This window comes from Mirounga angustirostris, unplaced genomic scaffold, assembly GCF_029215605.1.
Source record: "Mirounga angustirostris isolate CCGP_5_RB_7025 unplaced genomic scaffold, mMirAng1.0.hap1 SCAF_4, whole genome shotgun sequence".
Taxonomy (NCBI): Eukaryota; Metazoa; Chordata; class Mammalia; order Carnivora; family Phocidae; genus Mirounga; species Mirounga angustirostris.
The window spans coordinates 88025588-88047839 of record NW_026991712.1 but is presented as its reverse complement, the minus strand read 5'-3'; the positions used below and the strand labels follow the sequence as shown (position 1 = coordinate 88047839).

Genomic DNA, 22252 nt, shown 5'->3' with positions numbered 1-22252 from the left:
AAATGAATCAGTCCATCCCACAGACAAAAGCACCCACACATTTTTAGCTATATAAAGGCCACTATCTCAATCCACCGGTCACCCTGCAAGCTGCATCAGGCTTTATCCTACGTGTTCCTTTGGTGAACCAGGTGAGAGAAAATTCATCCAGCTACATGGATGGATATTTGGTTGATTGTTGTCCACATTCGAAATTTAGGAGTAAAAGCTAAGTCAGAGTTAATATATATTTGGCTATTTCATTCTTGTTTCTTTTTCTTCTTTTTGTTTGTTTATTTGTTTGGTTAGTTTTGTTTATTCTGGGGTCTTTTTAGAATAAGTTTGTTGTTGTCAAGATGAATAATGAAAGAAGTTCATCTTTTTCTAGGCCATTCCACACTCTCTTCCTAGTCTTTTGCATGTTATTTTTTTTCTGGGTTGGCCAGCTGAAATTGAGAGGAGGCCAGCACTGGTGTAGAGTCCCTTCCCTGTTCAGTCAGTGCCTGGGGCTCCAAGATCGAGTCATCCACTAGTCAAACTACTGCCTGCATTGCTGAGCCCTTCTCCCTGGTTATTGAAAAAGAATAAGATTAGAGTGTTTGGTTGAACCTGAGATTAGGATAGTTCCTTAGCTCTGCTGTGGGCTATCTCATGCTTCTGAAGCACCAAGGTAATGGGTAACTTGCCCATTGTTTATTTGCTGAAGGCCTTAACAATCCTGTTTAGCTTCTGGTGCCCAGAGAAGAAAAAGGTATGATAGAAGGTCTGTCACTTTTGTCTCAAAAGAACCAGTGAAACTACCAGAGAGACTGGGACAATACATCTGCGTGGTTCTGGAAACTTTGGAAGCTCCAGGACAACACTCAGAACACCAAAGTACACAAAGTATAGAGACATTATGTAAGGAATATATTCACCCAGGACATGGGGATATGAGCTCTAATCCTAGTTCAGTCAACAACATGCAATGACTTAGCAAAGTAATTCAAAATTAACAAAGTTTTCACTGTATTGAAAGATCCCTAACCCATCTTTACTTGTTGAAGTATTTTAGGTTTAAAAGAGACAAGAGATTTGAAAAACCATCATGATTATTATTAAAATCAGAATTGCTTATAAATTAAAAGAAAAGAACAAGAATAATAGGGTCTTTTGTTTCTTTTTTCTTCAGGTTCACTTAAACTTGCAAAAAAGATGACTGACCTCTTGAGGAGTGTTGTCACGGTCATTGATGTTTTCTACAAATACACCAAACAAGATGGGGAATGTGGCACACTGAGCAAAGATGAACTAAAGGAACTTCTGGAGAAAGAGTTTCGTCCAATTCTGAAGGTGAGAACTCATACACCAGGATTGAAGGCTGCTAGGGTCTCTTGTAAATTCTCTGTTATGTGACCAAAGATTAGCTAAAAAGTGCACAGTCTCAATGGTCTTTGGGCAAACTCTATGAGTGTACTTTTGGGGGACATCAGAAAGTCTGCTGGGGCATTATTTATTTTTAGAAAGGTGAATGTTTTTTCATTTTCCTGTGTACACCCACCATGTAGACCTTAAGACTTTTTCATACCCCCAGGTTTCCCCTTCTGAAAAAACAGAATATAAATATGTGCTAAAACATGAGTTAACAGATTGCCCTATCAAATTTGGAAGAAAAAGTATAGAGAGGTAAATGCCTACAAGGAGAGCTGACCAAGTAGCCAGGATGACTAAAAACTGCAAACAAAAAAACAAGCATTTCTTCCATCTACTTGGGAAGGACTCAGCTATTACCTTTAAAATTATAAATCCTAACATAGAATATATTAGCATGTAATGTTTAAAATGTATGTAAAACTAAAATATACCAGGTACTGAAGTTGATTTATTCAACTCCTTCCTGTACGCTATACCTGAGTACCTAGTCCCCTAGCTTAGGTCCTTGAACTGTATTCTGCTGGGGTTCCCAACAGATTTTATTCTTTTCTATTATCTCTTTTCAGCTGCTGGGTCCTATTAGGCTGCTTTAGCTTAAAGTAACCCTTGATTGGATTTAAAATACCTAATGTTAAACATCCACAATTCCACAGCTCTACCTGAATATTTTACCTGCCTATGTAAGCTAGGCTGACTAGGTCTCCTTTGGTATGTCACTTGTATACAGAACCCAGATGATCCAGATACAGTGGATGTTATCATGCACATGCTAGATCGAGATCATGACCGAAGACTGGACTTTACTGAATTTCTTCTGATGGTATTCAAGTTGGCTATGGCTTGCAACAAGGTTCTCAGCAAAGAATACTGCAAAGCTTCAGGGTCAAAGAAGCATAGTCATGGTCATCGACACCAAAAGGAAGAAAGTGAAACAGAAGAGGAAGAAGAAGACACAACGGGACAGAAATCAGGTTACAGATATTCAAGTTGGAGTGAGGGAGAGGAGTATGGTTATGATTCGGAGGGCTTAAGGGAAAGTATGAAACATAGACATGGGTCAAACTCCAGGAGGCTGGGAAAGCAAGGTGGATTATCTAGCTCAGGAAACCAAGAGCAATTTGAGAAAAGACACCATGGGTCTAGCTCTGGTCACTCATGGAGTAGTGGCAAAGAAAGACATGGTTCCAGCTCTGGAGAGCTGGGGGAAAGAAGAAACAAGTCACATGTTAGCCCCTCCAGGGAATCTGAGAAGGAATATGAATCTGGATCTGGATCAAAGAGTAGGAGGAGGAAAGGTCGTGGTGGTCTATCACATGGATTGGATGCTAGTGGAGATGAATCAAACTCTACTCAGTCAAGAAATAGTGGAGGACAAAAGCTTGGATCTAGCTCTAGAGGTTCAGGAGACGATGGAAGGCAAAGCTATGAATGTGGCTCCAGCAATTCAGGTGGGTGTGGAAGGCCACAAAATGCTTCTACTTCTTGTCAGGAAGGTAGATTTGGAGGGCAAGGAAATCAATCTAGCTGTACCCAGTCAGGATATCAATCAGGAAGTAGTGGAGGACTAGGTCGTGGATGTATTTCAGGAGGTCAGTCCTCTGGATATGGTCAACATGAGCCTAGATCCTGTAGCCAGTCTTCTAGTCAGAGAGAATATGGATCTAGAGCATGTGATCAAACACAGAACTGTGGAAGACAACAGAGAACAGGTTCAAGTCAATCCTCTTGCTGTGAACAATACGGGTCTGTAACAAGTCAGTCTTCTAGTTATGGTCAGTATGGATCTGGTTCTTATGGACACTTTTCAAACTCTCAGCAAAAAGGGTCTGGTTCAAATGAATTTGCTAAATGTGGACAACATGGGTTTGGCTCTGGGCAGTCCTCTGGCTTTGGCCAACATGGGTCAAGCTCAGGACAGTCCTCTGGCTTTGGACAACAGGGATCTGGCTCAGGACAGTCCTCTAGTTTTGGCCAACGTGGGTCAAGCTCAGGACAAGCCTCTGGCTTTGACCAGCATGGGTCTGGCTCAGGACAGTCCTCTGGCTTTGGACAACATGGATACAGCTCAAGTCAGTCCTCTAGCTTTGGACAACAGGGATCTGGCTCAGGACAGTCCTCTGGTTTTTATCAGCATGGGCTTGCCTCAGGACAGTCCTCCAGCTTTGGAGAGCATGGGTCTGGCCCAGGAGAGTCCTTTGGCTTTGGACAACATGGGTCTGGTGAACATCAATCTTCTAGCTCTGGACAACATAGATATGGCTCAGGTCAACCCTCCAGCTTTGGATATGGATCTAGCAAACATCAGTACCATAGCTTTGGGACTGGATCAGGTCATTCTCTGGGCTTTGGACAACATGAGTCTAGATCAGGTCAGTCTAGCTATGGCCAACATGGTTCCAGCTCAGAGCAATCTTCCAATATTGGCTCTGGGTCTTCCTCAGGCAGGACTTCCAAACACAGTCAATATGGATCTAACTCAAGCCAGTCTTCTGGTTATGATCAACATGAGTCAACCTCAGGTCACTCCTCTGGCTATGACAAATATGACTCTAGAATAGGGGAACAAGAAACCTATGGGACTAGTTCAGGAAAAGGGTATCCAAATTGTGGAAGGCCAATATCAGATTCAACTGACAGTCAAACAAGAGAAAGAGCTAAAGGGAGACAGGGAAGAACCCAAGGACAGTCAGGAGACAAAAGTAGACATGCCCAGTCTGGTCATGGACAAGCCACCAGGACAGAATCTTGTAGGACTACAAGAAGGCGATCTAGTGTCAGTGACTCCAGTGACACTGAAAGACACTCAGGAGTCGTGCAGGCACACGCAGGATCCCCTTATGGCCACTCTGGATTTCAACATGGAGAGTCAGAATCCACAGCCAAAGGGACACAGGGAACAACTCATGCACAGTCAGGAGACACCAGTAGAGATGCTCAGTCTGGGCATGGACAACCCACCAGGACAGAATCCTCTAGGACTGCAAGAAGGGGATCAAGTGTCAGTGAGTCTAGTGACACTGAAAGGCACTCAGGAGTCACACAGACAGACACAGGATCCTCTCATGCCCACTCTGGATCTCAACATGGAGAGTCACAATCCACAGCTAAAGGGAGACAGGAAACTACCCATGGACAGTCAGGAGACACCAGACATGCTGTCTCCGGGCATGGGCAAGCAACTAGGACCGAATCCAGTAGGGCTGCAAGAAGAGGATCTAGTGTCAGTGAGTCCAGTGACACTGAAAGGCACTCAGGAGTCGCACAGAAACATGCAGGATCCTCTCAAGACCAATCTGGATCTCCACATGGAGAGTCAGGATCCACAGCTAAAGGGACACGGGAAAAAACTCAAGGACAGTCAGGAGACACCACTAGACATGCACAGTCTGGTCACGGACAAGCCACCAGGACAGAATCCAGTAGAACTACAAGAAGGGGATCCAGTGTCAGTGAGTCCAGTGACACTGAAAGGCACTCAGGAGTCCCACAGACACACGCAGGATCCTCTCGAGGCCAGTCTGGATCTCAACATGGAGAGTCAGGATCCACAGCTAAAGAGAGACAGGGAACTACTCATGGACAGTCAGGAGACACTAGACATGCCTGGTCTGGGCATGGAGAAGATAACAGGACAGAATCTACTAGGACTGCAAGAAGGGGATCCAGTGTCAGTGAGTCTAGTGACACCGAAAAGCACTCAGGAGTCCCACAGACACATGCAGGATCGTCTCGAGGCCAGTCTGGATCTCAACATGAAGAGTCAGGATCCACAGCTAAAGGGACACAGGAAAAAACTCAAAGACAGTCAGGAGACACCACTAGACATGCACAGTCTGGTCATGGACAAGCCACCAGGACAGAATCCAGTAGAACTACAAGAAGGGGATCCAGTGTCAGTGAGTCCAGTGACACTGAAAGGCACTCAGGAGTCCCACAGACACACGCAGGATCCTCTCGAGGCCAGTCTGGATCTCAACATGGAGAGTCAGGATCCATAGCTAAAGAGAGACAGGGAACTACTCATGGACAGTCAGGAGACACTAGACATGCCTGGTCTGGGCATGGAGAAGACAACAGGACAGAATCCACTAGGACTGCAAGAAGGGGATCCAGTGTCAGTGAGCCTAGTGACACCAAAAAGCACTCAGGAGTCCCACAGACACATGCAGGATCGTCTCGAGGCCAGTCTGGATCTCAACATGAAGAGTCAGGATCCACAGCTAAAGGGACACAGGGAACCACTCGTGGACAGTCAGGAGACATCAGGGGACAAGCTAGGTCTGGGCATGGACAAACCACCAGAACAGAATCCAGTAGAACTACAAGAAGACGATCTAGTGTCAGTGACTCCATTGACACTGAAAGACACTCAGGAGTCGTGCAGGCACACGCAGGATCCCCTTATGGCCACTCTAGATTTCAACATGGAGAGTCAGAATCCACAGCCAAAGGGACACAGGGAACAACTCATGCACAGTCAGGAGACACCAGTAGAGATGCTCAGTCTGGGCATGGACAACCCACCAGGACAGAATCCTCTAGGACTGCAAGAAGGGGATCAAGTGTCAGTGAGTCTAGTGACACTGAAAGGCACTCAGGAGTCACACAGACAGACACAGGATCCTCTCATGCCCACTCTGGATCTCAACATGGAGAGTCACAATCCACAGCTAAAGGGAGACAGGAAACTACCCATGGACAGTCAGGAGACACCAGACATGCTGTCTCCGGGCATGGGCAAGCAACTAGGACCGAATCCAGTAGGGCTGCAAGAAGAGGATCTAGTGTCAGTGAGTCCAGTGACACTGAAAGGCACTCAGGAGTCGCACAGAAACATGCAGGATCCTCTCAAGACCAATCTGGATCTCCACATGGAGAGTCAGGATCCACAGCTAAAGGGACACGGGAAAAAACTCAAGGACAGTCAGGAGACACCACTAGACATGCACAGTCTGGTCACGGACAAGCCACCAGGACAGAATCCAGTAGAACTACAAGAAGGGGATCCAGTGTCAGTGAGTCCAGTGACACTGAAAGGCACTCAGGAGTCCCACAGACACACGCAGGATCCTCTCGAGGCCAGTCTGGATCTCAACATGGAGAGTCAGGATCCACAGCTAAAGAGAGACAGGGAACTACTCATGGACAGTCAGGAGACACTAGACATGCCTGGTCTGGGCATGGAGAAGATAACAGGACAGAATCTACTAGGACTGCAAGAAGGGGATCCAGTGTCAGTGAGTCTAGTGACACCGAAAAGCACTCAGGAGTCCCACAGACACATGCAGGATCGTCTCGAGGCCAGTCTGGATCTCAACATGAAGAGTCAGGATCCACAGCTAAAGGGACACAGGAAAAAACTCAAAGACAGTCAGGAGACACCACTAGACATGCACAGTCTGGTCATGGACAAGCCACCAGGACAGAATCCAGTAGAACTACAAGAAGGGGATCCAGTGTCAGTGAGTCCAGTGACACTGAAAGGCACTCAGGAGTCCCACAGACACACGCAGGATCCTCTCGAGGCCAGTCTGGATCTCAACATGGAGAGTCAGGATCCACAGCTAAAGAGAGACAGGGAACTACTCATGGACAGTCAGGAGACACTAGACATGCCTGGTCTGGGCATGGAGAAGACAACAGGACAGAATCCACTAGGACTGCAAGAAGGGGATCCAGTGTCAGTGAGCCTAGTGACACCAAAAAGCACTCAGGAGTCCCACAGACACATGCAGGATCGTCTCGAGGCCAGTCTGGATCTCAACATGAAGAGGCAGGATCCACAGCTAAAGGGACACAGGGAACCACTCGTGGACAGTCAGGAGACATCAGGGGACAAGCTAGGTCTGGGCATGGACAAACCACCAGAACAGAATCCAGTAGAACTACAAGAAGACGATCTAGTGTCAGTGACTCCAGTGACACTGAAAGACACTCAGGAGTCGTGCAGGCACACGCAGGATCCCCTTATGGCCACTCTAGATTTCAACATGGAGAGTCAGAATCCACAGCCAAAGGGACACAGGGAACAACTCATGCACAGTCAGGAGACACCAGTAGAGATGCTCAGTCTGGGCATGGACAACCCACCAGGACAGAATCCTCTAGGACTGCAAGAAGGGGATCAAGTGTCAGTGAGTCTAGTGACACTGAAAGGCACTCAGGAGTCCCACAGACACACGTAGGATCCTCTCATGCCCACTCTGGATCTCAACTTGGAGAGTCAGGATCCACAGCTAAAGGGAGACAGGGAACTATTCATGGACAGTCAGGAGACACCACTAGACATGCCCAGTCTGGTCATGGACAAGCCACCAGGACAGAGTCCAGTAGGGCTACAAGAAGGGGATCCAGTGTCAGTGAGTCCAGTGACACTGAAAGGCACTCTGGAGTCCCACAGAAACACGCAGGATCCTCTCATGGCCACTCTGGATCTCAACATGGAAAGTCAGGATCAACAGCTAAAGGGACACAGGGAACTACTCATGGACAGTCAGGAGACACCAGACATGCTGGGTCTGGGCACGGACAAGCCACCAGGACAGAATCCAGTAGAGCTACAAGAAGAGGATCTAGTGTCAGTGAGTCCAGTGACACTGAAAGGCACTCAGGAGTCCCACAGACACACACAGAATCCTCTCATGCCCACTCTGGATCTCAACATGGAGAGTCACAATCCACAGCTAAAGGGAGACAGGAAACTACCCATGGACAGTCAGGAGACACCAGACATGCTGTCTCCGGGCATGGGCAAGCAACTAGGACCGAATCCAGTAGGGCTGCAAGAAGAGGATCTAGTGTCAGTGAGTCCAGTGACACTGAAAGGCATTCAGGAGTCCCACAGACACACGTAGGATCCTCTCATGCCCACTCTGGATCTCAACATGGAGAGTCAGGATCCACAGCTAAAGGGACACAGGGAACTATTCATGGACAGTCAGGAGACACCAGGGGACAAGCTAGGTCTGGTCATGGACAAGCCACCAGGACAGAGTCCAGTAGGGCTACAAGGGGATCCAGTGTCAGTGAGTCCAGTGACACTGAAAGGCACTCTCGAGTCCCCCAGACACACGCAGGATCCTCTCAAGCCCACTCTGGATCTCAACATGCAGAGTCAGGATCCACAGCTAAAGGGAAACAGGGAACTACTCATGCACAGTCAGGAGACACCAATAGAGATGCTCAGTCTGGTCATGGACAAGTCACCAGGACAGAATCCACCTGGGCTGCAAGAAGGGGATCTAGTGCCAGTGAGTCCAGTGACACTGAAAGGCACTCAGGAGTCTCACAACCACATGCAGGATCCTCTCATGGCCTCTCTGGATCTCAACATGGAGAGTCAGGATCCACAGTCAAAGGGAGACAGGGAACTACTCATGGACAGTCAGGAGACACCAGGGGACATGCTGGATCTGGGGATGGACATCCCACCAGGACAGAATCCAATGGGACTGGGAGAAGGGGATCTACTGTCCATGCGGCCAATGACAATGAAAGGCACTCAGTTTTGAGCCATGGGCATTCCGGGTCTGTCCCCAAACACACTGGTACTGATACAACTGGAAAGTATAAATCTAGGAATGAACAGTCAGGAGATAGTTCTAAACATTCAGTCATAGATCAAGGGCGGACATCAATTCATAAGCAACCAGTTTCTAGAAGTTCACAGAATTTTGGGTCCTCCCATGAGCAGACAGGAGACAAATCTACATCATCAGGCTCTGTTCAGGGACATACCACATCTTCCCATGGGCAGTTAGGAACTGGCACAATAGAGAGACATGGGTCCAGCCATACACAGTCACGTGATACTCATAGGCAGTCCAAGGATAGCATAAGGAAACAGTCACATAGCAGTCATCCCCAATCTAGAATAAGTCATTCTCAGTCACAGATTAGTGGAAGACAACGACATGGATCAGGTCAAGGATGGAAACATGGCAGTTATGGAAATGCAGAATATGACTATGGGCAGTCTGGGTATGGACCTTCTGGGGGCAGCAGAACAAGCAGCTGCAATTCTAGCCCTTTGCAGTCATTAGATAGAGCTGCAAACAATCAAGTGTCTACACATGGACAATCAGTTTCTAGGTTTAACCATACAGGATCAAAAGCAACTGAAATAGTAGGAAGACAAAGCTCAAGTCATGGACAGTCAATTGAGTCCCATAATAAGTCTGGATCCAATGTAACTAGAAGGCAGGGATCTATTCATGGGCATTCAGTAGTAAACCACGAACCATCAAGTGACACCCATGTTCCATATGGAAGGCAGGGATCTACTACTCATAGGCAGCCAAGCAATCATTCTGTATCCAGCCATGGAGAGTCCATATTAGCTCACAGCCATTCAGCATTTAGTTCAACTCTAAAGCATGGATCCCATAGTGATAATAAAGAGCATTCAGAAGATTGGGGGAAACAGATTCATGAACCATCAGGGTCTAGGCATGGACAATCAGAATTCAGCACTATAGGTATACATGGATCCAGCCAGCAGCATTTGGGAGATACATCTTCTCATGAGCAGGAAAGATCCAGCACAAGTTTAGTAAGACAGGGATCAAGTAATAGACAATCAGGAGACATCCAGGGTCAATCTGGATTCAGCACCAATGAAAGACAAGTATATAGCCATTGACAATCAAGTGACAGCTATGGGCAGTCAATTGACAGCAGAAGCAGAAGTCAAGGATTCATTTCCAGTCACTCTCATGATAGCCAAGATCCTAAAGGAACTGAAGAATATGGGTATAGATATTTATCAAGCAGTACAATCATGTGGAGTGGGGAAAGGCAAAAGCAAGGGCCCGAATCAAGTTTGTTAGGAAGCATCAGAATATATAGTCAGGATGTGGACGATAAGCAGGCAAGAAACATGGAGGCCAGAGGTTGCCATAAAAGGGAGAGAACAAACTCAGGTTCCTTTTACTTAGATAGCAACACTCCACTCTATGAATATGCCCAAGAACAAAGGTGTTATTACTTCGAATAATCATTTGAGGCCAACAGAAAACAAACTAACTCAAGATAAGAACTAACCCAAGAAGAAATGAGAATATAGCATGGAATTAAGATATTTACCATTATCCTTTCTTTTCTTAGTGGGGCATATGTCTGTTCTTTTATTTAACTGTAGCACTGTACTCTACTCCTCTTGTTTGGTGCAGGTTTTGTTTTTGTTTTTTTTTTTTGTAAGGCTCCATAATCACTAAGCTCTTTGGTTAGAAAACAGTGAATGGAAGAAGTAAATAGCACTTGGAACTATATTCAGAACTATATAACAAAGTGATTTGAGTGCTTTGGGATAAAATAAGCGTTTTTAAAAAATGTCTGAGACTCAGATTTTGGACTTTCCAGATTTTATTTTAATTGACCATTGACAAACCTAACCAGGGAGCTAAGAAACATGATTTTGGAGCCAAAATTTCTCTAATAATATTGTAATACATTCCATGTCCTGAACAAAAAATGCTGCAGTAGTTGATTAGTCAGAATATTTGCATCTTTTGTGCCACCACTGGTACTTCATACTACTACTTTTGAATTTATTGTCATGACCTCCTGTATTGCATAAAAATTGTCAATAAACTTTCAACAAGGTATAGTTTCTCTTCTTTTTCATCTTCACAAACAAACATAGCTCCCTGCCAAAGGATCAAATGCAGATTTCTTTTTTTTCTTTATCTTATTTAAATTCAATTAATTAACATATACTGTATCATTAGTTTCAGAGATAGAGTTCAGTTATTCATCAGTTCCATATAACACCCAGTGGTCATTACATCACGTGTTCTCTTTAATGCCCATCACTCAATAAACCCATCCCCACACCTACTTCCCCTCCAGCAACCCTCAGTTTGTTTCCCATTGTTAAGAGTCTCTTATGGTTTGCCTCCTTCTCTGTTTTTATCTGATTTTACTTTTCTTGTTTTGTTTCTTAAATTCCACATATGAGTGAAATCATATGATATTTGTCTTTCTCTGACTGACTTATTTTGCATATATATATATCTTGGGCTATTTGTGGACACTGCTGTTATAAACATTGCATTTCCTTCCACCTTCACTTTTGAAATTCAAATTAAAGTGAAATTCATCAATGGGTGTTCAAGATCAGAAGTCCCTACTGGGGGCAGAAGTTCTATGAAAAAACAAAACACGGGCTAAGTTTTCTGAATAGACTCAGAATATATTCCATTTACTTTTAAATATTTTAAGAAAGACTATACAAACTTTGATCACTGTGCTATGTGATAAACACAACACTAGTCATATTAGTTTATTAGTGAAAGAAAATAATTGTTATACTATAAATGTACACATAAAAAATAACTGAATATATGATAGTTACCCTAAATAGTAATCAAGTCATACAAATCTATCCATCAGCATTCATTCTTTGAATAAACACTAATTTTCAAAGCATCATTAGACATTGCTGCTATAAACATTGGACTGCATGTGCCCCTTTGAATCACTATGTTTGTATCCTTTGGATAAATACATAGTAGTGCAATAGCACCAATGTCCACAATAGCCAAAATATGGAAAGAGCCCAGATGTTCATTGAAATATAAATCAATAAAGTTGTGGTATATATGGGGCGCCTGGGTGGCTAAGTCAGTTAAGCGTCTGCCTTTGGCTCAGGTCATGATCCCAGCGTCCTGGGATCAAGCCCCGCATCGGGCTCCCTGCTCGGTGGGGAGCCTGCTTCTCCTTCTGCCTCCTCTGCCTGCCACTGCCCCTGCTTGTGCTCTCTCTCTCTCTGACACAAATAAATAAAATCTTTTTTAAAAAATGTGGTATATATATGTATGTGTATACACACACACACACACACACACTGGAATATTACTCAGCCACCAAAAAATGATATCTTGCCATTTGCAATGACATGGATGAAACTAGAAGGTATTATGTTAAGTGAAATAAGTCAGTCAGAGAAAGATAATACCATATGATGTCACTGATCTGTGGAATCTAAGAAACATTACAGAGGAATATAGTGAAGGGAAGGTAAAATAAAATAAGATGAAAATTGAAAGGGAGGCTTACCATAAGAGACACTGAACTCCAGGAAACAAATTGAAGGTTGCTGGAGGAGAGGTGGGTGGGGGAATGGGATAATTGGGCAATGAGCATTAAGAAGGGTACTTAAAGTAATGAGCACTGGGTGCTGTATGCAACTGATGAATCACTGGACTGTACCTCTGAAACCAATAATACAGTATATGTTAATTAAATTGAACTGGGTGATGAGCATTAAAGAGGGCACATGATCTGATGAGCACTGGGTGTTATACTGAACTAACGAATCATTGAACATTATATCAAAAACTAATGATGTACTATACCTTGGCTAATTGAATTTAAATTTAAAAATAAATAAATGATGTGGTGCTCGATCCCAGGACCCAGGGATCATGACATGAGCCTAAGGCAGATGCTTAACTGACTGAGCCACCCAGGTGCCCCTTTACTAGAGTTTTTTTTAGGAACAGTTTGAGGTTCACAGCAAAACTGAGCAGAAAGTGAAGAGAGGTTTCACACATCTACTAAAATCACACACATGGACAGCCTTCCCCACTATCAACATCCCCCACCAGATGGTACATTACTCACACAGGAGGAAACTCTATGGACACATCCTTATCACTCAGAGTCCATAGTTTACCTCAAGGTTCATTCTTGGTGTTCTCCAGTCTATATCTTTTGTGATATCTATGTAATGTTCACCACACACACACACACACACACACACACACACTTATAGTACAAGAGAGTTTCACTGCCCTTAAAATCATCTGAGCTCTGTCTATTGGTTCCTTCCTCTCCCCAACCCCTGACAAACATTGCTATTTTTAATGTTCCCATTTTTTTTTTTACTTTTGCAGAATGGCTGCCATTGAATACAGAGATACAATAGAGCCCTAAATCGCTTTGAGACACCAGACTCAATGGGAGAAGCCTGGGCTCCTGAATGACTGGATGTGGTCAGGATGTGTCATGAACAGGCCACTGGGAGCACCCTGCTTAGGGTCAATGTAACAATTATTTTAAAAGTCCAGCAAGGAGGGGCATGTTATCTGTAATACTGACTAGAAAAAGTAGCTTATGGTAATCATTCAAAGCAGTTGACTTTTTGGGGGAGGGTATGTGCTATGATGAGCACTGTGAATTGTGTAAGACTGATGAATCACAGACCTGTATGCTGAAACAAATAATACATCAGTGGAGAGCCTGCTTTTCCCTCTCCCTCTGCTACTCCCCCTGCAGTTCTCTCTCTCTCTCTGTCAAATAAATAAATATAAATAAAATCTTTTTTTAAAATCTCTAATAAAGACAAGAAAAGAAGAAAAACTTGTTATTAAGAGTAGTGAAAAGAAGGGCCATATGCACCCCAATGTTCATAGCAGCAATGTCCACAATAGCCAAACTGTGGAAAGAGCCAAGATGCCCTTTAATAGATGAATGGATAAAGAAGATGTGATCCATATATACAATGGAATATTACTCAGCCATCAGAAAGGATGAATACCCAATTTTTACATCAACATGGATGGGACTGGAGGAGATTATGCTAAGTGAAATAAGTCAAGCAGAGAAAGTCAATTATCATACAGTTTCACTTATTTGTGGAACATAAGGAATAGCATGGAGGACATTAGGAGAAGGAAGAGAAAAATGAAGGGGGAAGAAATTGGAGGGAGAGATGAACCATGAGAGACTATGGACGCTGAGAAACAAACTGAGGGTTTTAGAGGGGAGGTGGGTGGGGGGATGGGTTGACCCAGTGATGGGTATTAAGGAGGGCATGTACTGCATGGAGCACTGGGTGTTATACGAAAACAATGAACCGTGGATCACTACATCAAAAACTAATGATGTATTGTATGCTGACTAATATAACATAATAAAATAAAATAAAAATAAAATAAATAAAATAAAAATGAATAAATGAGACTATGGATTCCGAGAAACAAACTGAGGGTTTTAGAGGGGAGGGAGGGTGAGGGGACGGGTTAGCCTGGTGATGGGTATTAAGGAGGACACGTATTGCATGGAGCACTGGGTGTTATATGCAAACAATGAACCATGGAACACTACATCAAAAACTAATGATGTACTGTATGGTGATTAACATAACATAATAAAAAATAAAATAAAATATAAATAAAGGACTTGGGAAAAGATGACAGAGGAATAGGATACCCTCTTCCAACCACTCCCCTGAATTGACCTGATATCCACCAGACCACTCTGAAGAATAAGCCTGAGATGTAAGAAGACAGACCTGGATCTCTACAAACAGAATATCGCAGGCGGTTAGTTTTGAGGTATGAAGTGGAGAGCCATGATTCTGCGGGCAGATAATGGAAGATAAACAGAAGGGGGAGGGAGCATTTGGGATTCTGCACTGTGGGATCCCAATAGTCTCCCGCACTGGGGATAGGGCACAGACTCACAGACTGGTAGTGGTGGGACAGCCCCCCGGACTGAAACCTGGAGTGGCAGGGCCACCCGTGTGAACTGGGGGCAGCTGGAGGTCTTAGAGCACAAAGGGCAAATACATGCCCCAACCTGGAGGGGAAGACTGGGAGCCCTGCTGAGGGGCGCACAACCCAGGACGCTGCAGTCTATAGCAGCACAGACAGAAGTGGACATAGTGTGGTCTGGAGAGCACACTGAAGAACAGACTGCAATCTCTCTGCTCTGAGGCAGAGGGTTGGAAACGGTCTCTTCTGCTCTGACTCTCGGAAGAGACAAGAAAAGCCACCAGGGAAAGCTGCCAGAGAACAGAAGCCCCAAAAATCCGGTTGTCACTGAGCCCACACAGGGGGCAGGGCAACTCTGACCAAACAGGGTTGCCTGAGTAACACTGCAGCAGGCCCATCCCCCAGAAGACAGGCTGGGAGAACAAGAGGCCAACAACCATAAGGTCCATATAAACAGGTGCATCTCCGAATCAAAATTCCAATAACATTTTTCAAAGTGCTGGAACAAACAATCCTACAATTTGTATGGAATAAGAAAAGACCTCAAATCGCCAAGGAAATGTTGAAAAAGAAAAACAACACTGGGGGCATCATGTGGCCAATTTCAAGCCATATTACAAAGCAGTGATCACCAAGACAGCATGGTACTGGCACAAAAACAGACATATAGACCAATGGAACAGAATAGAGAGCCCAGATATGGACCCTCAACTCTATAGTCAAATAATCTTCAACAAAGCAGGAAAAAATATGCAATGGAAAAAAGACAGTCTCTTCAATAAATGGTACTAGGAAAATTGGATAGCTATATACAGAGTAATGAAACTTGACCATTCTCTAACACCACACGCAAAGATAAACTCAAAATGGATGAAAGATCTCAATGTGAGACAGGAATCCATCAAGATCCTAGAGGAGAACATAGGCAGTAACCTCTTTGACATCGGCCCCAGCAACTTCTTTCAAGATACATCTCCAAAGGCTAGTGAAAAGGAACTTTTGGGACTTCATCAAGATAAAAAGCTTCTGCACAGCAAAGGAGACAGTCAACAAAACAAAGAGGCAACCCACACAATGGGAGAAGATATTTACAAATGACACTACAGATAAAGGGCTGGTATCCAAGGTCTATAAAGAACTTCTCAAACTCAACACCCCAAAAAACAAATAATCAAGTCAAAAAACGGGCAGAAGACATGAACAGACACTTCTCTGAAGAAGACATACAAATGGCTAACAGACACATGAAAAAATGTTCATCATCATTGGCCATCAGGGAAATTCAAATCAAAACCACACTGAGATACCATCTTACACCAGTCAGAAGGGCAAAAATTGACAAGGCAAGAAACAAAAATGTTGGAGAGGTTGTGGAGAAAGGGGAACCCTCTTACACTGTTGGTGGGAATGCAAGTTGGTACAGCCACTTTGGAAAACAGTGTGGAGGTGCCTTAGAAAATTTAAAATAGACCTACCCTATGACCCAGCAATTGCACTACTGGGTATTTACCCCAAAGAAACAGATGTAGTGAAAAGGAGGGCTATATGCACCCCATTGTTCATAGCAGCAATGTCCGCAATAGCCAAACTGTGGAAAGAGCCGAGATGCCCTTCAACAGATGAATGGATAAAGAAGATGTGGTCCATATATACAATGGAATATTACTCAGCCATCAGAAAGGATGAATACCCAACTTCTACATCAACATGGATGTGACTGGAGCAGATTATGCTAAGCGAAATAAGTCAAGCAGAGAAAGCCAATTATCATATGGTTTCACTTATTTGTGGAACATAAGGAATAGCATGGAGGCCATTAGGAGAAGGAAGGGGGAAATGAAGGGTGGGAAATCGGAGGGAGAGAGGAACCATGAGAGACCATGGACTCTGAGAAACAAACTGAGGGTTTTAGAGGGGAGGGGGTAGGGGGATGGGTTGGCCCGGTGATGGGTATTAAGGAGGGCATGTACTGCATGGAGCACTGGGTGTTATACGAAAACAATGAATCGTAGATCACTACATCAAAAACTAATGATGTATTGTACGCTGACAAACATAACATAAATAAAATAAAAATAAAAAAATAAAATAAAATAATAAAAAATAAAATAAAATAAAAAACAGGTGCATCTTACTTGTGTTGTGTTCAATAATTTGGACTCTGTACATTCCCTCAACCACCCCTCAACAGAATGACTACGAGGAGGAACCCCAAAAATAAGAAAGACTCAGAGACTGACTTCTGCCACAGATTTACAAATGGATACAGATATAACCAAGATGTCGGAAATGGACTTCAGGGTAACAGTTATGAAGACAATAGCTAGAATGGAGAAATCGAATAATGGCAACATAGAGTCTCTAAGAGCAGAAATGAAAGCTGAACTGGCAGAACTTAAACATGCTATCAATGAGGGGCTCCTCATTGATTAGGCTCCTGATTTGCCTTCAAATCAGGTCATGATCCCAGGGTCCTGGGATCAAGCCCCGCATTGGGCACCCTGCTTGGCAGGAAGCCTGCTTCTCCCTCTCCCACTCCCCCTGCTTGTGTTCCCTCTCTCACTGTGTCTCTCTCTGTTAAATAAATAAAATCTTTTTTTTTTTTTAAATGCTGTCAATGAGATCCAATCTAATCTAGATACTCTAAGAGCTAGGGTAAATGAGGCAGAAGAAAGAGTTAGCGATCTAGAAGACCAATTGATAGAAAATAAGGAAAAAGAGGAGGTTTGGGAGAAACAGCTCAAAATCCATGAAAACAGAATTAGAGAAATAAGTGACGCCCTGAAACGCTCCAGTGTCAGAATTATTGGGATCCCTGAGAGGATGGAGAGAGAGAGAGAGGACTAGAAGATATATCTGAGCAAATCGTAGCTGAGAACTTCCCTAATCTGGGGAATGAAACAAACATTCATGTCCTAGAGGCATAGAGGACCCCGCCCAAGATCAAGGAAAATGGGCCAACACCCCGGCATGTAATAGTAAAACTCGCAAATCTACGAACCAAAGAAGCCATCTTAAGGGCAGTTAGGGGGAAGAGATTCCTTACATACAGTGGGAGGAACATCAGAATAACATCAGACCTATCCAGAGACCTGGCAAGCCAGAAAGGGTTGGAAAGACATATTCAGGGTACTAAATGAGAAGAACATACAGCCAAGAATACTTTATCCGCCAAAGCTGTCATTTAGAATGGATGGAGAGATGCAGAGCAAGACCGGCAGAAACTGAAAGAATTGTGACCAACAAGCCAGCCCTGCAAAAATATTAAGGGGGATTTTATAAAACGAGAAAGACCACAAGAGTGATATAGAAAAGAAATTTACAGAGACAATCTATAGAAACAGGGACTTCACAGGCACGTGGTGACAATAAATTCATATCGTTCAATAATCACTCTCAACGTGAATGGCCTAAATGCTCCCATAAAATGGCACAGGGTTGCAGATTGGATAAAAAAACAGGACCCATCCACATGCTGTCTACAAGAGACCTATTTTGAACCTAAAGATACATCCAGATTGAAAGTGAGGGGATGGAAAACCATTTATCATGCCAACAGACCTCAAAGGAAAGCTGGGATAGCAATTCTCATATCAGAGAAATTAGATTTTAAGCCAAACACTGTAATAAGAGATGTAGGGACAGTATATCATACTTAAAGGGTCTATCCAACCAGAAAATCTAACAATGGTAAATATCTATGCCCCCAACATGGGAGCAGCCAACTACATAAACCAACTATTAACTAGAGTAAAGAATCACATTGATAATAATACATTAATAGTAGACTTCAACAGTCCACTTACAGCAATAGACAGATTATCTAAGCAGATCAACAAAGAAACAAGAGCATTGAAGGACACATTGGACCAGATGGACTTCATATATACAGAGAGAGAGAGAACATACCATCCTAAAAAAACATAATACTGATTCTTCTGGAGTGTGCATGGAACTTTCACCAGAATAGATCACATACTGGGTCACAAATCAGGTCTCAACTGATACCAAAACAATGAGAATATTCCCTGCATATTTTAAGACCACAATGCATTGAAACTGGAACTCAACCACAAGGGAAAATTTGGAAGGAACACAAACACTTGGAGGTTAAAAAGCATCCCGCTGAAGAATGAACGGGTCAACCAGGAAATTAAAGAGGAAATTAATTAATGCAAAACAATGAAAATGAAAACACAACTGTTCAAAACCTATGGGATACTACAAACGCAGTCCATAGAGGGAAGTACATAGCCAGCCAAGCCTCTCTCAAAATATTACAAAAATCCTAAATGCACAAACTAACCTTACACCTAAAGGAGCTGGAGAAAGAACAGCAAATAAAGCCAAGCAGGAGAAGAGAAATAATTAAGATTAGAGCAGAAATCAATGAAATAGAAACTAGAAGAAGAGTAGAATAGATCAATGAAACTAGAAGATGGTTCTTTGAAAGAATTAATAAGATTAATAAACCTCTGGCCAGACTTATCCAGAAGAAAAGAAAAAGGACCCAAATTAATAAAATCATGAATGAAAGGGGAGAGATCATGACCAATACCAAGGAAATAGAGGCAATTATTAGAACTTATTACCAACAGCTATATGTCAACAAACTAGGCAATCTCCAAGAAATGAATGCATTCCTGGACACTTATAAACTACCAAGACTGAAACAGGAAGAAATAGACAATCTGAACAGACCAATAGCCAGCAGGGAAATTAAAACAGTAATCAAAAACCTCCCAAAAAACAAGAGTCCAGGACCAGATGGCTTCCCAGGGGAATTCTACAAAACATTTAAAGAAGAAATCATACCTATTCTACTGAAGCTGTTCCAAAAAATAGGAACAGAAGGAAAGCTTCCAAACTCGTTCTATGAGGCCAGCATTACCCTGATCCCAAAACTGGACAAAGACCCCATCAAAAAGGAGAATTACAGACCAATATCCTTGATGAACATGAATGCCAAAATACTCAACAAGATCCTAGCCAATAGGATACAACACTACATTAAAAGGATTATTCACCATGACCAGGTCGGATTTATTCCGGGGATGCAAGGGTGGTTCAACATTCACAAATCAATCAATGTGATAGATCACATCAACAAAAGAAGAAACAAGAACTATGTGATACTCTCAATTGATGCAGAAAAAGCAACGGACAAAATACAGCATCCTTTCCTGATTAAAACTCTTCAAAATATCCACCCCCAAATTATTAGAAACTCATACAGCAATTCAGCAACGTAGCAGGATACAAAATCAATGCACAGAAATCAGTTGCACTTCTATACACTAACAATGTGACCGAAGAAAGAGAAATTAGGGAATCAATTCCATTTATAATAGCACCAAAACCATAAGATACTTAGGAATAAACCTAATCAAAGAAGTAAAGGATCTATATTGCAGAAACTACAGAACACTTATGAGAGAAACTGAGGAAGACACAAAGAGATGGAAAAACATTCCATGTTCATGGATTGGAAGAACAAACATTGTTAAAATGTCTATGCTGCCCAGAACAATCTACACTTTCAATGCAATCCCTTTCAAAATACCATCGACATTTTTCACAGAACTGGAACAAACAATCCTACAATTTGTAGGGAACCAGAAAAGACCCGAATTGCCAGGGGATGGTTGAAAAAGAAAACCAAAGTTGGGGGCATCACAATGCCTGACTTCAAGCTGTATTTAAAGCCATAGTCATCAAGATAGCATGGTATCAGCACAAAAACAGACACATGGATCAATGGAACAGAATAGAGACCCCAGAAATGGACCCTCAACTTTATGGTCAACTAATCTTTGACAAAGCAGGAAAAAATATCCAGTGGAAAAAGGAAAGGATAGTCTCTTCAACAAATGGTGTTGGGAAAGTTGGAAAGCCACATGCAGAAGAATGAACGTGGACCATTCTCTTACACCATATACAAAGATAAGCTCAAAATGGATGAAAGACCTCAATATGAGACAGGAATCCATCAAAATCCTAGAGGAGAACATAGGCAGTAACCTCTTTGAGACATGTCTCTAAAGGCAAGGGAAACAAAAGCAAAAATGGACTTTGGGGACTTAAAAAGCTTCTGCACAGGGGCACCTGGGTGGCTCAGTCGTTAAGCGTCTGCCTTCGGCTCAGGTCATGATCCCAGGGTCCTGGGATCGAGCCCCGCATCAGACTTCCTGCTCGGCGGGAAGCCTGCTTTTCTCTCTCCCACTCCCCCTGCTTGTGTTCCCTCTCTCACTGTGTCTCTCTGTCAAATAAATAAATAAAATCTTCAAAAAAAAAAAAAAAGCTTCTGCATAGCAAAGGAGACAGTCAACAAAACAAAGAGGCAACCCACAGAATGGGAGAAGATATTTGCAAATGACACTACAGATAAAAGGCTGGTATCCAAGATCTATAAAGAACTTCTCAAACTCAACACCCAAACAACAGATAATCCAGTCAAGAAATGGGCAGAAGATATGAACAGTCAGTTCCCCAAAGAAGACATACAAATGGCTAATAGACACATGAAAAAAATGTTCAACATCACTAGCCATCAGGGAAATACAAATCAAAAGCACAATGAGATACTGTCTTACACCAGTTAGAATGGCCAAAAACAACAATACAGGAAACAACAAGTGTTGGAGAGGATGTGAAGAAAGGAGAACCCTCCGACACTGTTGGTGGGAATGTAAGCTGGTACAGCAAGTCTGGAAAACAGTATGGAGGTTCCTCGAGACATTAAAAATAGGGCTACCATCTGAATCAGCAATTGCATTACTAGGTATTTACCCCAAAGATATAGACATAGTGAAATAAAGGGCATACACACCCTAATGTTCATAGCAGCAGTGTCTCCAATCGCCAAACTGTGGAAGGATCCCAGATGCCCTTCAACAGATGAATGGATAAAGAAGATGTGGTTCATAATGTAATACCCATAATACCCACCATTTGCATCGACATGGATGGCACTGGAGGGGATTATGCTAAGTGAAATAAGTCAAGCAGAGAAAGTCAATTATCATATGGTTTCACTCATATGTAGAACATAAGGAGTAGTGTGGATGACCATAAGGGAAGGAAGGGAAAACTGAATGGGAACAAATCAGAGAGGGAGACAAACCATGAGAGACTCTGGACTCCAGGAAACAAACTGAGGGTTACAGAAGAGATGGGGGGTGGGTAAGGGGCAACAGGGTGATGGGCATTAAGCAGGGCATGTGTGGTGATGAGCAATGGATATTATAAGCAACTAATGAATCACTGAACAATACATCAAAAACTAATGATGTTGAACTAATTGAACATAAAAAAACCCAAAAAACAAAACAAACAAACAAAAAAGACATAGGGTGTCAGAA

The 22252-nt window shown here is 43.1% G+C and overlaps 2 protein-coding genes and 1 pseudogene across 2 annotated transcripts; all 3 read left to right on the top strand.

The window, feature by feature from the left end:
- Window positions 1–1173: 1173 nt before the first annotated feature.
- On the top strand, window positions 1174–5390 carry LOC123860245 (filaggrin-2). Its single transcript, XM_064587522.1, has 3 exons — window positions 1174–1311; window positions 2120–3974; window positions 4030–5390. The coding sequence occupies exons 1-3, from the start codon at window positions 1174–1176 to the stop codon at window positions 5388–5390; spliced, it is 3354 nt and encodes a 1117-aa protein (XP_064443592.1).
- Window positions 5391–5414: 24 nt separating this feature from the next.
- Window positions 5415–10033, top strand: LOC135364037 (filaggrin-2-like). The gene is made up of 2 exons (XM_064587521.1): window positions 5415–5510; window positions 5552–10033. The coding sequence occupies exons 1-2, from the start codon at window positions 5415–5417 to the stop codon at window positions 10031–10033; spliced, it is 4578 nt and encodes a 1525-aa protein (XP_064443591.1).
- A 16-nt stretch (window positions 10034–10049) lies between these two features.
- LOC123860246 (alpha/beta hydrolase domain-containing protein 17B-like) overlaps window positions 10050–22252 on the top strand; it is a 29426-nt pseudogene continuing 17223 nt past the window's right edge.

What these genes read in the sequence shown, in the direction of transcription:
- LOC123860245 (XM_064587522.1), top strand. Translation starts at nt 1,174, where the DNA reads ATGACTGACCTCTTGAGGAGTGTTGTCACGGTCATTGATGTTTTCTAC. An exon ending in AGTTTCGTCCAATTCTGAAG is followed by an intron (nt 1,312 to 2,119) that starts GTGAGAACTCAT and finishes ACTTGTATACAG; the next exon opens with AACCCAGATGATCCAGATAC. An exon ending in ACAAGAAACCTATGGGACTA is followed by an intron (nt 3,975 to 4,029) that starts GTTCAGGAAAAG and finishes TTCAACTGACAG; the next exon opens with TCAAACAAGAGAAAGAGCTA.
- LOC135364037 (XM_064587521.1), top strand. Translation starts at nt 5,415, where the DNA reads ATGGACAGTCAGGAGACACTAGACATGCCTGGTCTGGGCATGGAGAAG. An exon ending in AAGAAGGGGATCCAGTGTCA is followed by an intron (nt 5,511 to 5,551) that starts GTGAGCCTAGTG and finishes GGAGTCCCACAG; the next exon opens with ACACATGCAGGATCGTCTCG.